Source organism: Danio rerio, chromosome 6 (genome assembly GCF_049306965.1).
Source record: "Danio rerio strain Tuebingen ecotype United States chromosome 6, GRCz12tu, whole genome shotgun sequence".
In the NCBI taxonomy this organism is placed as follows: Eukaryota; Metazoa; Chordata; class Actinopteri; order Cypriniformes; family Danionidae; genus Danio; species Danio rerio.
The window spans coordinates 55,155,001-55,172,253 of record NC_133181.1 but is presented as its reverse complement, the minus strand read 5'-3'; the positions used below and the strand labels follow the sequence as shown (position 1 = coordinate 55,172,253).

Sequence of the window (17,253 nt, the reverse complement as noted above, 5' to 3'; positions counted from 1 at the left end):
TTTTAGAAACAACTTATATAAATTGTGTTATTATTCAAACGTTTTATAGTAAAGTATTGAAAAATAAATGGTTGGTCTTGAAAAGGGAATTCATATTGCTTACTCCATAAATCCATAAGTGTTGCAAAAAAAAAAGTATCAAAGCTATGCAAGATTTAACATTTAAAGTTTTTTAAAGTACATTTCTTCATGGAATATAACAGATATAGTATGTTTTTCTCTTTTACGTTTGCGGTGTAGCTAATAAGCCTTTGAGGCGGATGTGTTTAGTGTGTGATTCATCCAGACAGATCTCCAGCAGATACTGGTTTACTTTAGATAATGTGCCACAGGCTCTGTTTAATCTGTGCTGAAAGCTGGAAACTGTAGAGGCGCGGCTCAAAACTCTCTGTGCTCAGGCATGTTCAGGTATGTTCTCTTTATGACAGAGTCAGCAAATACACAACATACAGACTGCTAAAATGCGTTATATATTAACTATATGCCATAAAAATCCGACTAGTTTCCACTTATTGCTGTGCTGTGGCATTTATAACCGCACGAGCAGAGGTGGCGCTGTTGTTTACTAATGATGGCAATGAGTCAGTCCTGAACATCCTGTCAGAGTTTAATATTAGTTGCTGTCTGTCAAAATTAATCAGTCAGATGTTGCATTTAAATTGACTGAATGGTTGCAGGACATTTTAAGGTTCTTAAATGCACAATCTCTTGAATTAGTCTTTCTTTCCTTTTAATTACCGATGATTGTTTTCACTCAGGATTGCGGTTGATCGGGATACAGCGGCGCCTGCTGGAGGAAAGTGGCATTACAGCTGTGTAACCATCATTAAGTTTGAGAAACAAAATAACTACATAATACCAATCGTTATAAAGCCGTCACTGATCTTGGCTAATGTTTATTTATATGTAAGGTTAAGTTGGTGCTCTAAGATGTTTTATTTTAAGGGACACAATGTTTGATACTGCAAACAACATGACTTAAATTGACAGTTACTGTAAGATGTGTAAAATTTTTATATCAATGCATTTTTTAAAATTGTATTTATCTGAATAATGCAGAAAAATATACAATTTATCCACAAAATATAATAATAATAATAATAATAATAATAATATTAAGTTTTCAGTAATCATAGTTTTTTAATATTCACAATAAAAATGTCAAAAAAGTAATCCAAAAATAGAAAGTAATTAACTTAAAACTCAAACTCAAATAAACTCAAATTAATTTCATAAATAATTTATAATATAACCACAAAATATTAAGTAGCACAGCTGTTTTTAGCATGGCGTAATAATAATAATAATAATAATAATAATAATAATAATAATACAGAACATTTTTACCACAAAATATTAAATAACGCAAAAGTTTTCAGCATTAAACAAAAGTGTAAATAATGCAAAAATAATGATAAATAATAATAATAATATTATTATTATTAAGAAAATAATAAATAATGATAATAATAATAAATAACCAAAAATAATATTTCAGCAAATGTTAAATAGCACAACATTAAAAGGTAAATAATAATAATAATAAAAAACAAATAAACATGAATCCAACTAATATTAGAATATTAGAATATATGCAAAAAATTAAACAACACAGTTATTTTAAGCATTTAAAATTGTAATAATAATAAATAATGATAATTATAAAAAACTAAAAAATTATAATATTCCAGAAATATTAGAATATATCAAGAAAATATTAAATAAAACAACAGTTTTTGGCATTAATAAAAAAATTATTACAAAAAATATGATGATAATAACCAAATAATAATAATAATAATACAGAAAAAATATTGTAACCACAAAATATTAAATAGAATTATTCAATATTATCTAAAATATATTAAATAATAAAAAAGGTGAATAATAAAAAATAATGATAATATTTTTTTAAAAAATCAAAATGACAAAAAATTTTATATAATATTCCAGAAAATATTAAACAGCACAACAGTTTTCAGCATTAACAATAAAAAATAATAAATAATGATAATAATAATAAATAACCAAAAATAATATTTTAGCAAATATTAAATAGCACAACATTAAAAGGTAAATAATAATAATAATAGTAATAATAATAAAAAACAAATAAACTAGAATCCAACTAATATTATAATATTATTATAGTGTTTTCTTTTTTTTTATGAATGCATAAATTCTTATGGGAACGCTGAGGACCAGCGGATACGTTTAGTTCTCAATGAGCTCCTCCAAAGCTCTCGATGGCTCAGTTTCTCACACTTGTGAAGCAGGATTATGGAGGATTGAAGCATATGTGCACACCAACAGTCTTTTCCTCAAGATGTTCTCCATCTAAGACAACCTTTATTTTATCTCCTGAACAAAAAACCAGCACAAGACTGACAGATCTGCTGTTGACGGACAGTTTTGAGCTCCTGGTGACCTTTTTACGGGCCTTAAAGGAAAACAGGAAGAAAAGATGGACTTGATTAGTTTTAACTCCAAACGTTTCGGGACATGAAATCAGTTTAATGTCTCCCAGACCAAAGATGACTCACCAATATACACACACAAATGCGTTTACCGAGGCCAGGTTCGTCATTGCACTAACAATGTTAAGTGTTTAAAGTGCATCCGGATGCAGGGGTCCTGAATTCAGCTGATTGATCCCATTTGGCGTATTGAGTCATCAAAGATTTTGTGGGTAAAGTCTAGAGGCGATACAGCTGTGGATGCTCACGTCAAAATTGCATCATTTTTGTGACACTGTACAACAATAATTAATATTTAACATTACTGTGAGGGTTTAGGGTTGGGGTAGATGCATTAATACGATTTAATGGGTAATTTAATAAATAATATGAATAATACTTGGTATAATTATTGTTTTTACATCACTGTGATGGTTTGGTTTAGGGTTGGAGTGGGGGTAGATGTTGATAAAATACAATTTAATGGGTAATTTAATAAACAATATGAATAATAATTGGTATTATTATTGTTTTTACATTACTTTGATGGTTGGGTTTAGGGTTGAAGTAGGGGTGTATGTTAATGAAATACAATTTAATGGCTAATTATAAATAATACTCGGTATAATTACTGTTTTTTCATCACTGTGTTGGTTGTGTTTAGGGTTGAGGTAGGAGTAGATGTTACTATACAATTTAATGGTGAATTTTAAAAAAAACAGGCCGCAGCTGTATCCCTTCTAGCAACAACTTTAGGCTATATATATATATATATATATATATATATATATATTTATTTATTTATTTATTTATACAACAGTTTTGTCTGGTTTTCAAAATCTGATTGGCTGATAGCCGTGATATATTTAAGTAATATCAGCACCCGTACAGCCTCTTTACCCTTTGTGTATTACTCCACCCACAGCCATCAAAAAGCAGACACTACTGATCTAAAGTTTAAAAGATGCTTACTCAGCTGTTCAACTGTCAGCTTATGATTTGAATCCAACGCGGATGAAAGTGGTTCATCATACAAAAGGGTTTTTGAGACTCTCCATGTTTTCTCAATTATGGCGTCAAACTGTTGTATAAACGCAATATCACACTCGTAGCAGTGCGATATGGCTGTATATCGGCACTGGTATCGGCACAACGCACGCCTCCCACCAGTGCCGATATACAGCCATATCGCACTGCTACGAGTGTGATATTGCGTTTATACAACAGTTTGACGGCATAATTGTGTATATAAAACAAAGACAAAGACAACAAAGACAGCCCTATTTGATTACTATAAATCAAAGACAGCCCTATTCTCTGCCCTATTCTCTAATCTGCGTACATGAGCCCTCACATTTCATAAGTTTCACGTTGCTGTGTCAGAATCCTTGCTTGTAAAATACAGCAAGCACACAGTTTAAGTAAATTTGATGAACGCGATCGTGCGTGTTCATGAATCTGAAGGGATCCCTCCCTCGATCACCGGGTCCTCTGTTTTGCGTGCGCGCACGAGTGTGTGTGTGTGTAGTCCACTTAGAATCCAACATGGAAATCATTTTTGTTTGTTATTGGCTTTGATTGTTTTGAAATCCAAATGGCATTTAATGCCTGTACTTTTATTTCTGTAATAAATACGCCGTTTCGTGATTAATCATGATTTAAATAAAAAAAAAAAAAAATAGTGATCAATTACGTTAATTTTTTTAATCATTTGACAGCTCTAATATATATATATATATATATATATATATATATATATATATATATATATATAATATGCAAGTATTTGTATACATTTATGCAAAGTACAATTTGTGAAGCAATATTTCTCTTTTTTGTGACTATATTAGGCTATATACCAAGGATGCCCAAATTTTTTTGTAAAAAGGTCCAAAAGTAAATATCATTGAGAGGCATGGGCTGAAGGTAAATATACATTAAAGCGTAATAAATAATTCAGAAAAACTTTTTCAATGATAACTTACTGCAATAAAACATAAACAGTCACATTAACAACACAGTGGAGTTCAATGCTGAGTACACCAGTCAAGGAGAATCTGCCTTTGACTTGATTTGCTCACCAAAGTCTCAGCATTGTCGGGTGACAGTTTATAAATTTAAACAAAATCTGATTTATTAACACCATTTAATAGAAACATTTCATTTCAGTCAGCTTTAAACAATAAAACAAACAAAGAGTTAAATTAAATTTGAATGGACAATCTCAAACGGATTCCCATCATTCTTCCTCTCTTCTCAGATGGGATGGCGCCCTAGTTTGGGCATCTCTGCTATATGACCATATAACTTAATTTACCAAACAAGTGCTTCTAATTGGATTTTGATTGTTAAAATTACGTTATTTTTTATTTCTCTCAAAGTCATTCAGATTTCCTAAAGGTATACAAATAAAAATAAAGTAAAAAAAAATATTTATATGCTGTTATTTAAAAATAAATCAGCACTCATGTGTAGCTACAATTTTCAGCAAACTTGTCTTCATCAGAGTGATGAATGTCAGGTGCGTTACACCTACACAGTAATGTCAAATCAACAGTTATTTACAATACAGTAAAGGGAGAAAAATGAGAATACTATACAGCATAATTATAAAAAGTCAGACAAATAATATAGTTTGATTCTCTCCGTTTGATGCTGTTTTTGAGCCTCTAAATCTGTGTTACAGTATATGTTGAACTGGCCTTTCAGCATAATGGTGACCTTTGTTAAATGTCAGCAGTGATACCAGCTCAACCTTTTGTGTAGTTCAGAATCTTTTCGTATCTAGAAAGGCAGGCTGATGAGGGATGCTAATAACACTTTTGTTGCAAAAAGCTTTGTATTTTGATAAATATATTTATGTACATGTATGTTTATAAGTATGTTTTATAAACAAATGAAGTCAGAATTATTAGCCCCCCTAAATTATTAGCCCCGTTTTTTTTTCTCCAATTTCTGTTTAACTGAGAGCAGATTTTTCTCAACACATTTCTAAACATAATAGTTTTAATAACTCATTTCTAATAACTGATTTATTCTATCTTTGCCATGATGACAGTAAATAATATTTGACTAGGTATTCTTCAAGACACTTCTATTCAGCTTAAAGTGACATTTAAATGTGTAACTAGATTAATTAGGTTAACTAGGTTGGTTAGGGTAATTAGGCAAGTTGTTGTATAACAGTGATTTGTTCTGTAGATGATTGACATGAATATAGCTTAAAAGGGATCATAATTTTGACCTTAAAATGTTTTTGAAAATAATAAAAAACTGCTTTTATTCCATCCGAAATAAAACAAATAAGACTTTCTCCAGAAGAAAAAATATTATCGGACATACTGTGAAAATTTGCCTGCTCTGTTAAACATCATTTGGGAAATATTTAAAAAGAAAAAAAAGTAAAAGGAGGGCTAATAATTCTGACTTCAACTGTATGTAGTACAGTTCAAAAACTAAATTTTAATTTACTAAAAATGACTATATTTTTATAGAAGATGCTTTTATTAACTACACTCCAAAAACTGGGTAATTTCAACCCACGCTGGGTAAAATATGAACAAACCCAAACTTTGGCTTAAACTTTGTCCTAGATGTAATTTCAAAAATTTTATTTTTGTCCAAATTTAGTCAAGTCAAGTCAAGTTTATTTATATAGCACATTTCATACACAGTGGCAATTCAAACTGCTGTACATAAACAAGAATAAAAGAAACAAGTAAAATAAAAATAAAAACAAATAATAAAAATGAGTAAAAAAACTAAATTGGGTTGAAATAACCCAGTTCATTAAATTTAAAGGCTAACACAAAACATGTAACGTTTCAAACACAGACAAATATTTTATTTTGTAAATTGGAGAAAATATGGTTATGGCAACCATGTTAAATAGTTTAAAGAAGCGACTCTGAAGTGGAATTTTCTGCACAGTATTATGGGTAATGTTGCTTTTATGCAGGAAAATGAGATTAATAGTTTTTAGAAATAAGCTAAATCAGTGCAGGTGACACGGTGGCGCAGTGGGTAGCATGTTTGCCTCACTGCAAGAAGGTCTCTGGTTCGAGCCTCGCCTGGGTCAGTTGACATTTCTGTGTGGAGTTTGCATGGTCTCCCCGTGTTCGCATGAGAAATAATACAGAGAGAAATAAGTCTGTAAAATAACAGGAAATGTACTGGCAAGGTTTTTGTAGCATAATATGCAACACCAACCCAGACAATATATCACTTTAAACTATTAAAACTTTAATAAAAGTCACTTTTTCAAAGTTTTCAAGGTTAAAAGTTGTTGGAAGAAAGATCAAGCTCTCACAATGCAATTCAAAACCATAAATAAATGGGGGAAAATAAAAACACGAATCACAAAATAAGGAAACCTACTAATTTACTGATATTTTTACAGTGTAGATAAGCTAACTCAACTCTATAATGCCTGTAAAATGTTCCATACAAATCCTCTTTTCATTGTGCAACAAAGGTAGTTTTACGCAACACGACCATAAAAGTGGAACATGACCTACAACGAAATGATCATTTGTAGAATCTACAGAAGCGAGATGTGGGAGTGAGAGACAGATGGAGGATGATTCTCTCTCTCTCTCTCTCTCTCTCTCCTTCAGATGCTGTATACAGATGAATCTGTTGGATGAGTGGGTGAAATGTGTTGCTCGGCCTGTCTGAGACTAACTGTTCAAGGTTGTACAGTGTTTTATATTCACTCCATGATGACTTCACTACTCAAATGCTTTTATATAGTAAAAAACACATAAAAGCAGGTACATCCAGTGCAGACGCTGGATGTTCTGTTTGTTCTGTGTGCATATCAAGTAGAAATAATATGGATTTTAAAAGTTAGGATTGTGGGATGTAAACAATAAACAACTAGAATATAAAACAAAATCTGAATCGTTCATTGTTCATTCATTTTCCTTTGGCTTAATCCCTTATTTATCAGAGGTCGCCACAGTGGAAAGAACCAGCAACTATTCCAGCATATGTTTTATGCAGCGGATGCTCTTACAGCCGCAACCCTGTACTGGGAAACTTCGATAAACCCTCACATTCACACACACACACACTCAGACACTATGGCAATTTTGTTTACCCAATTCTATAGCACATGTGTTTGGACTGTGGGGGAAATCGGAGCACCCGGAGGAAACCCACACCAACACAAAGAGAACATGCAAGCTCCACACAGAAATGCCAACTGACCCAGCTGGTGCTTGAACCAGCGACCTTCTTGCTGTGAGGCGACAGTGTTAACCACTGAGCCACCGTGCTGCCAAAATCATGCAACTAAATGTAATATATTTTAACAATATATAAATAATCTAATACATTAATTAATTTTCCTCCAGCTTAAGGCTGATTTATACTTTTCTGTCAAGCGCACTTGTATGGTCTGGCGTAGCCTTTGCACGATCGCATAGCCCTCGCTGTGACTGACGCGCACCTCTCCAAAATTTTACAGTTTTTTACAATTGCTATGACACTTTTATCAATACATTTAACAAGTTTCCTAAACTCTTAACACAGTTAGCACAACATCCGTCTTCGTGGGCTATACAATTAACACATTTCGTGTTGTTTTGACACAAAATGCATCCAGTTAACACAAATTTAGAATGCTTTAACTTCTTTTACACACAAGCACAACCAAGAACAAAACAATGTAATTTTACAGTCAAATTTACAAATGCTTTAACACAGTATGTCAGAACAGATAACACCATGTTCTAAACAGAAATTATATAGGATAAAGTCAAAGTGAATAGCTGTTCTAATTGTGAATTGAAACACAAATATATTCCCTGTATTTTATTCAATTGCCAATGAGAAACATCATAATTCGGTTATATAAATAAATAAATAAATGTGTGTGTGTGTATATACCGCAATATGCTATTTCGCATTGACAACAGAAAAAAATAAATAATAATTATATATATATATATATATATATATATATATATATATATATATATATATATATATATATATATATATATATATATATATATATATATATATATATATATAACCGCAATATGAGTCTCTCATATATATATATATATATATGACAGCTGATTCCCATCTAGAAAGCACACTCATGTCTTGTTTTGGTTTTTCCAATCACATGATCATATGTTCTAATAGACGACTCTTGAGGTTTTTGAAAGGAACATCAAAGAACTCTGTCACCAATACGTCCATGTAAGATTATGCAATACAGTCATTACTGTACTATACAAAGTGTTTTGCAGTAAACTACTCTTTAAACCTGGAGTTCATTAGTACATACAGTACATATACAGTACAGCATTTGCATACACTGTGTCTAATTACTTTCAGAGAGTTATGAAGTTAGAGGAAAATCCAGTACCACATGAAATTTTCAATGTTGACAAGGCTGGGGATGTCGCCGTAGGAAAAACATAATAGGCCAAAGAGCCACAGTAACCGTGCCGGGCCACAGAAGATATCAAGTATAATGTGGATGAGAACATGTGGCAAAAGACCGGGCACAATAGAAGATTACTTTGTTACTTTATTATAATTGTGGTGCTTTTTCTGTTTGCAGTAATGTCCTTCTGCAAAAAAAGTCTGTACTGCAGAAATTCTGTGTCTGTATTTATTTATTTTTTTACATAAACTGTAAATTTTATAAAGCAATTTTTTTCTTCGTTTTGTATAGAATTTTTGCCGTAAATGAAAGAAAATGCATGCATTTACTTAACCCAACGAAACAAAACTGTAACGAGACTTCAAATATAAGAGCAGAGCTGACACATAAACTAATGCAGTTTCTGTAATGTCAGCTGATGATAGTGTTTTTATTGTCAGTGTGTTCTGATTGACTGAATGTTTATGTTGGAAGAGAACATGTGTTTGTGTTTTGAACAATAATTTCATTTTGAAACATGATTGCAGTGTTTTGTTAGACATGGTGTAGTGTGTTCGTTTATTATTGTATTTTGAAAAGTAGTTTAGAGGTTTAGTTTATAATGTGTGATTTTGAGCATAAAATTAACTGTTTTGCCAATTGTGTATTTTAGGTGTGTTGCTGCGTTAAGAGTTTAGCAAACTTGTTAAATGTATTGAAAAAAGTGTCATAGCCATTGTAAAAAACTGTAAATACATGTCACAATGACACATAGCACAAGCTCTGTGATTGGTCGGCTTGGAATCGGTGACGAATATGTGCGGTGCTGAAAGCTGCGAGCCTGATGGAGCGAGTGTTTACAAGTGTCGAGTGCTGTGAAGTAGCTCTAGAAACTTTGTTTTGTGTTCACCTTATGCTTAATTTTGTTGCACGTCTGCTGGGTCCCGGGTGAGCGAAATTTAGATACGTGTACATTAAGGTATCATTCAGAAAAAACAAAACACCAGCGCAGAAACTTGACACGGGGGGAGGGGGGGTGTAGGTGTAGTGTTTGTGTGGTGTGGGTGGAGAGATTTGTGTGTGTGTGTGTGTGTGTGTGTTTGTGTTTGTGTGTAGTTGTGTGTGTAGTTGTGTGTGCGTGTGTGCGTGTGTGCGTGTGTGCGTGTGTGTGTGTGTGTGTGTGTGTGTGTGTGTGTGTGTGTGTGTGTGTGCGCGCGTCCGTGCGTGCGTGCGTGCGTGCGTGTGTGTGTGTGTTTGTGTGTAGTTGTGTGTGTGTAGTTGTGTGTGTGTGTGTGTGTGTAGTTGTTAGTTGTGTGTGTGTAGTTGTGTGTGTGTGTGTGTGTGTGTGTGTGTGTGTGTGTGTGTGTGTGTGTGTGTGTGTGTGTGTGTGTGTGTGTGTGTGTTTGTGTGTAGTTGTGTGTGTGTGTGCGTGTGTGTGTGTGTGTGTGTGCGTGTGTGTGTGCGTGTGTGTGTGTGTGTGTGTGTGTGTGTGTGTTTGGGGGGGCTTGTGTTGGGGCATTTGTATGTGGTTTTGTCTGTAGACATTGTGTGTGATTGTGTGGTTTTGGTTGTGTGTGTGGAGAGATTTGTTTGTGTGTGTGTGTGTGTGTGTGTGTGTAGTTGTATTTGTGTGTGTGCATGGTTTTGTGTGTGTGTTTGTGTGTATGCAGTTGTGCATGTGTGTGTCTGTGCATTTTTTTTGTCAGTAAAGTGTGTGGTTGTGTGTGTGTGGTTGTGCGTGTGTGTGTGTGTGTGTGTGTGTGTGTGTGTGTGTGTGTGTGTGTGTGTGTGTGTGTGTGTGTGTGTGTGTGTGTGTGTGTGTGTTTGTGTGTGTGTGTGTGTGTGTGTGTGTGTTTGTGTGTGTGTGTGTGGTTGTGTGTGTTGGTTTGTGTGAATGTGTATGGTTCTGTGAGTGTGTGTGTTTGTGTAGTTATTTTGTCAGTAAAATGTATGCTTTGTGTGTGTGATGTGTGTGTGCCTGTTTTAACACAGCTCCAGATGGAGAGACTGTGAGGACTCAGGTCTTCCCTGCTGCTCATCTGGAAGCTGTGGATTGTATCCAGCGCAGAGAAAAGCGTCTCCAGGGCTGACGAAGCCTCTGCTCGCTGTGACCCAGATACACACACTCTCCTCTCCATCCCTCGGACACTAAACCTGCTGTGATCCCTGTGGCCTTTCAGATGAACAGACTGTACTGCATCACTGCATCAGGTACTCAAGGTTTCATCAAGAACACTGACGCCACTGAAATCTGTCCAGTGCGATGGCTGCTGATAACAAGCTCATTGCAAATCATTATTTTCATCTCGAGGGTTGCAGATGAAGAGTGCATGAACTAAAAAAATTATGTTTGCTGTTTTATTCAAACTACTTATTTAAAAAAAAAGCTGAAACAACACAATTCTTGAAAATTTTTGGTGAAAACTTCATTGTTTTCAATCCAGGCTCATTCTGAAAACGTAGCCCTGTAGACCATTTTGAGACACGTAAACAATAACAATAGTCACTGTGAAATTGTTGCAAATTTACTACAAATAAAAAACCTGAAAAAACACATGTACATCAGTATTCACAGCCTTTGTTCAATACTTTGTTGATGCACCTTTGGCAGCAATTACAGCCTTAAGTCTTCTTGAATATGATGCCACAAGCTTGGCACACCTGTCTTTGGGAATTTTTGCCCATTCCTCTTTGCAGTACCTCTCAAGCTCTATCAGGTTAGATAGGAAGTGACAGTGTACAACCATTTTCAGATCTCTCCAGAGTTGTTCAATAGGATTTAGGTCTAGGCTTTGGCTGGGCCACTCAAGGACATTCACAGAGTTGTTGTGAAGTCACTTCATTGATATTTTGACGCTGTGCTTTGGGTCATTGTCCTGCTGGAAGATGAACATCGCCCCAGTCTGAGGTCAAGAGTACTCTGAAGCAGGTTTTCATTCAGGATGTCTGTATATTGCTGCATTCATCTTTTCCTCTATCCCGACTAGTCTTCCAGTTTCTGCTGCTGAAAGACATCCCAGTGGTGATGAGTGGTGCCTGCTTTTCTCTAAACGTAACACCTGGTGTTCACTCCAGAGAGTTCAATTTAAGTCTCATCAGATAATTTTGTTTCTTATGGTCTGAGAGTCCTTCAGATGCCTTTTGACAAATTCCAGGCAGGGTGTGGTTTTTGTCTGGCCACTCTACCATACAGGTCTGGTTGGTGGATTTCTGCACAGATGGTTGTCCTTCTGTAAGGTTCTTCTCTCTCCACAGAAGAATGCTGGAGCTTAGACAGAGTGATGATCGGGTTATTGATTACCTCCCCGACTAAGTCTTTTCGGATCACTTAGCTTCGATGGCCGGCCAGCTCTGGGGATAGTCCTGTTGGTTAAACATCTTCCACTTACGGATGATAGAGGCCACTGTGCTTACTGGAACTTTCAAAGCAGCAGAAATTTTTCTGTAACCTTCCCCAGCCTTGTGCCTCGAGCCAATCCAGTCTTGGAGGTCTACAGATAATTCCTTTGTCTTCATGATTGGTTTGTGCTTTGACATGCACTGTCAACCATGAGACCTTATAGACAGGTGTATGCCTTTTCAAATCAAATTCAGTCAACTGAATTTACCACAGGTGAACTACAATTAAGCTGCTGAAACATTTGAGAGGCGGAGTTTTCTTTTTGCACATCATAGCAAACTGACAGAATGAGGGTTGTGGTTAAGAATACTGTGTCTGAAGCGTCAAACTGACTTAAACGGAAAAGGACCGTCACTCCAAACGCTAAAGCAATTGGTCAAACTTTATTTAAAGATACCAAAGCATTTTTTTCATTGGATTAACAAATTAATTGTTCACCTAAAGAATAACAATGTGCACTAGCAAAATAAATATAGTAAATTTTGCAATTTAATTGACATTTACACTGACTGTTATTGCTTTTCATTTGATTTGCATTACCTTATTTTTTTCTTTACAGTGTTAAAAAATTTGTCTGCTTTTGATTAAACTAATTAGATTATTTTTGATGATTTTAACCACTCTCATGGTTTTCCAATCTCTGTTTATCTTTAGAACACAAATTAAAGCATTTTAAATGCCATGCAGGAGCTCTCGTCCTCCATAGACAGCAATGTCCAGGTCCAGATATGTTCAGATGAGTCCAGAAAGGGAACTAAAACTTTCCCTGTGAATTCAGTGGTTCAACTGTAATCATGGGGTGGGACGATGGCTAGCACTGTCACCTCACAGCAAGAAGGTCACTGGTTGGAGTCCCGGCTGGGCCAGTTGGGATTTCTGTGGGGAGTTTGCATGTTCTCCCTGTGTTGGCGGGTGAGGGTTTCCTCCGGGTGCTCCGTTTTCCCGCACAGTCCAAAGACATAGGCTATAGGTGAATTGAATAAACTAAATTGGCTGTAGTGTAGGAGTGTGTGAATGTGAGAGTCTAGGGTGTTTCTCAGTACTGGGTTGTGGCTGGAAGGCAAGTTGTAGTCTTATATATTAGATTAGGTCTTATTCTAGGTATTTATGTAATTTTGTTTAACATAAGCAGATATTACTAGTAGATTTACATGTTCCACACCTATCGAATCTCCAAAGTCTGATACTGAATCCAAACAGGTTGTGCGAAGTGCTCTAATTCTATAAAGCCAATTCATTAACCCTAACCCAAAACATTCATCCTGCTTCAAAACAGAATGAACAGCTCTTATGAACTGGTTCTTTACAATGATTCATGGCTCAAGAATCAGTTGGAGGGTTTACTTCAGAACTGAATCATTTATTACTACATTTGCTGTAGGATTGACCCTAAAGAACCACTGTTATTGTGTGACATTATGCCATGATTCAGTAAACTGGTCTTTGCTTAAAGGGATAGTTAATTAACTTAAAATTGAAAATGTACTCACAATATGACCTTTATGAGTTTTTTTATTCTGTTTACACAAAGGAAAATATTTTGAAGAATGTTGTAATTTGGTAACCATTGTCTTCTATAGTATGAAACAAAAAAATAGGAGAGGGGTCTGGCTGCAGACCTGGTGCAGTGCAATCTGGGCTGCATCCAATGCTTTTTAACGGGCTCACCTAACCCCACCCCTAACCCTACCCGTCACAGTGACGTCACTAGCTCCATTTGAGTGCATTGTGTCTGACATTGCATCGCTGAGTGCAGTCTCAGCTTGCATCATAAAGGCTGCGTCCAGATACTGTTGGAAAATAGGCTAACAAATAGTAAACAAGTCATTTTGGTTACCAGTTTCCAACATGTTTCAAAATATCTTCTTTTGTTGTCAAAAAAAAAATAAAAGGTAAACGGTTTATGACAAGTTTTGGGTGAACAATCCCTCTAATGTCTTAATGGCTTGATATGTAGCCTAAGCTTAGCTGCTTATTAAGCATTTTTGCAAAATTAGCTTATTTAGCTAAATTATTATAGCTTCTGTCTGTCTTGATTTTTTTCTGTTTTATTTTCCTAACTATTATTTGTTTGTTGTCGTGTTTCTTGGACCATGATGTCCTTAATATAGCTATATTTATTTCTCTAACAGTTTCATAAACTTTGTATTAGCCGCAGTTCTTGTCAGTATTTCCTCTTTATGACGAGTCTTAATGCCTTTCTCGTTTGTTAGCAGCGTTTAATAAAAACGTCATCTAAATAACTAAATAGTATCCGTCGAACAAAATAATAAACAATTCACTTGAACGAACCGTTCAAAAGAGTCGATTCGCTGACCGAGTCGTGCATCCGCGTGTGTGCAGCATTCGCTCGAGCGCGTCCCCGGCGCAGCATCAGTTCAGCGCAGCACCTTGAAGGAGACGCAACACAAAATGGCTTTGCGAATTTAACACCTGACCGAAAAGAAACGCTGACTGCAGGAATACAGGAATCTCGGTCTTCTTCTTTTTTCTGAAGTAGTCAAGACCAAACATAAGAAACAAGCCTGGAAATCAACGGCGGACAGTGGGGGGAATTTGGGGACAGTCATGGCGGGGGTGGGAGCCAGGGGGAGGAAGACGGGACTCCCGGGGTTCTGCTGGAAAACATGCTATTTCCACATCCTCTTCTGGGTCGTGTCTGTTTGTGGAGAGGAGAGGACCTTCATTGTTGAGGTACGTGCAGTGAGAGGACATGTCCACCATCCTCACCTCGACCTGTTCACGGAGCATCAGCACACGCGCACGCGCTCGGCCAGCAGATCACCATTAAAATCGATTATTATTAATATTATGCAAATACTTTTATTAGCTAAAGAGGATCGAACGTGGTTAATAATGATTCAGCTATGCACAAATGAATACGACAAATAAACCAGCACTGCAGATATAGATATTAATCTCATATATGCTGTTTTTTTGCGAATAATGATAACAATAGCTAATAATAACCTTTAAATAGGCTACTTATATTTAGATTTTTTAAAATATGACATGTTTAGAATCAGCTTAAAGATAAAACAATAAGAATATACCGAAACCATTCACATGTGGATACAATTGGCATTAAAATAATATATATTTAATTTGAATACTGATATGTCTTTGTGTGATTTGCTGCTATTTATGGCTTTGTAGCTAGCACAAAAAACGCAACTCTAAACAATGCATCCAAAACATTCCTATCTGAAATAATCTGTCATGTTTTCATTGTCTGAAAACAGTATTCACATTATATTACCGTTGATTATTTGTTGTGATGATGTTACAGGCAGTGCAAAACAATAACAATGCAGCCAAACCTTCTGTATAGAAAACAAAACACCACATTTGAACATATAGCAACACTGTTAACTGATTTGCAACACCCTAACCATCCACATATGAATACATTCACCATGCTGTTATGCATTTTAATTTAATTTAATTTTTAATTTGCTGTATTTTTTGACACGTGCAACCAAACAATACACATGTGCACGAGTTCTTATTTCTCTGTGCTCCATTTTGCCTTATATTCGGCCCCAGACAGACATTAAGTGTTTTATGTTAGCTCTTCCTGGAAATACAGCACACTGAAACCATTATCAGGTTGCCAGTAATTGGATAATTTCATTGCTCCACTCACTTCGCATACATTCCCTTATTATATCTTATAGCATTTGTTAAAGGCAACACGTCAGAACCTTTATGCTTAGAAATAAGATAGCCAATAATACAAATGATCAGTGTTATTAAGCAGAAAAAGAGCTTCAGTAGCATCAATTTCCTTATGGATTCACTCATTTATTTGAAATGTTTCTGTTATAGATTTATAGAGGTTGCATTTATAGCCATGTAATGTCTTTTGTTTTGATGTGCGGCTCCTGGTTTTGCGCGTGTGCCAAATATAGGTTCTTTCATAATTGATAGGAAAGGCTGGGATGCTTTTGAGCCCGTTCTGCTGGATTCAGCTTTGTTGTGGCAATAGGCTTTACTTAGGGAGTACAGATCCTAATATTTGTGCTGTTATGTCATGATATTTCGAGACGATGCATTTCTTTATTGCTTTAATTGCTTGTTTAGTGGCTGGTTTCTTTTATTGAAAGGTTATTATGTGAATAAAGAGGATGCACTGGTTATAAAAGGAGTTCAAATGTTATTATTATTTCATCATTTTGCTGATTTAAAGGGATAGTTCACCTTTAAATTACAGTTAGCTCTATATTAATATATAGCCTGCTCAATATTACTTATAATTTACTCAATATTATTTATAATTACAGCTCACATGTCAGAATATTTCGAGATGAAGCATTGATTAAGTGCTTAGGGCTTGGTTTTTTATTGGATGTATTAAAGGTTGTTGTGTGAAAGAAGGGGATAAATTGCAGGTAAACGAAACACAAATGTTGATATTGTTTCATCGTGTTGCTGATTTAAAGGGATAGTTCACCTTTAAATTACAGTTAGCTCTATATTAATATATAGCCTGCTCAATATTACTTATAATTTACTCAATATTATTTATAATTACAGCTCACATGTCAGAATATTTCGAGATGAAGCATTGATTAAGCGCTTACTTAGGGCTTGGTTTTTTATTGGATGTATTAAAGGTTGTTGTGTGAAAGAAGGGGATAAATTGCAGGTAAACGAAACACAAATGTTGATATTGTTTCATCGTGTTGCTGATTTAAAGGGATAGTTCACCTTAAAATCACAGTTTACTCACCCTCAAGTGGTTTTGGGTTCCTTTATTCTGTTGAGCACAAAAGAAGATATTTTGAAGAATGTTAGAAACCGATAACCATTGACTTCCATGGAAAATTGAATACCAGGGAAGTCAATTTTTTATTATTATTATTATCTTTAAACAATAAGATTCTACTGTTGAACACAAAATAAGATATTTTGAAGAATGATAGAAACTGGTAACCATTGACTTCCAAAGGAAAAATGAATAGTAGGGAAGTTAATGTTTTTTTTTTTATTATTTTTAAACAATGTTGATTCTT

The 17,253-nt window shown here is 35.0% G+C and overlaps 1 protein-coding gene and 1 long non-coding RNA gene across 2 annotated transcripts in view; both read left to right on the top strand.

The window, feature by feature from the left end:
- Positions 1-201: 201 nt before the first annotated feature.
- LOC141386372 (uncharacterized) lies at positions 202-13,728 on the top strand. The gene is made up of 3 exons (XR_012408252.1): positions 202-408; positions 759-830; positions 10,831-13,728. It is a non-coding gene; the product is annotated as an uncharacterized lncRNA (long non-coding RNA).
- Positions 13,729-14,605: 877 nt separating this feature from the next.
- mmp24 (matrix metallopeptidase 24) overlaps positions 14,606-17,253 on the top strand; it is a 72,650-nt gene continuing 70,002 nt past the window's right edge. Inside the window, exon 1 of the mRNA XM_694711.9 lies at positions 14,606-14,932. Within this exon, the coding sequence (XP_699803.4) occupies positions 14,807-14,932 (126 nt within the window). The 5' untranslated portion in view covers positions 14,606-14,806. The remainder of the gene's footprint in view (positions 14,933-17,253) is intronic.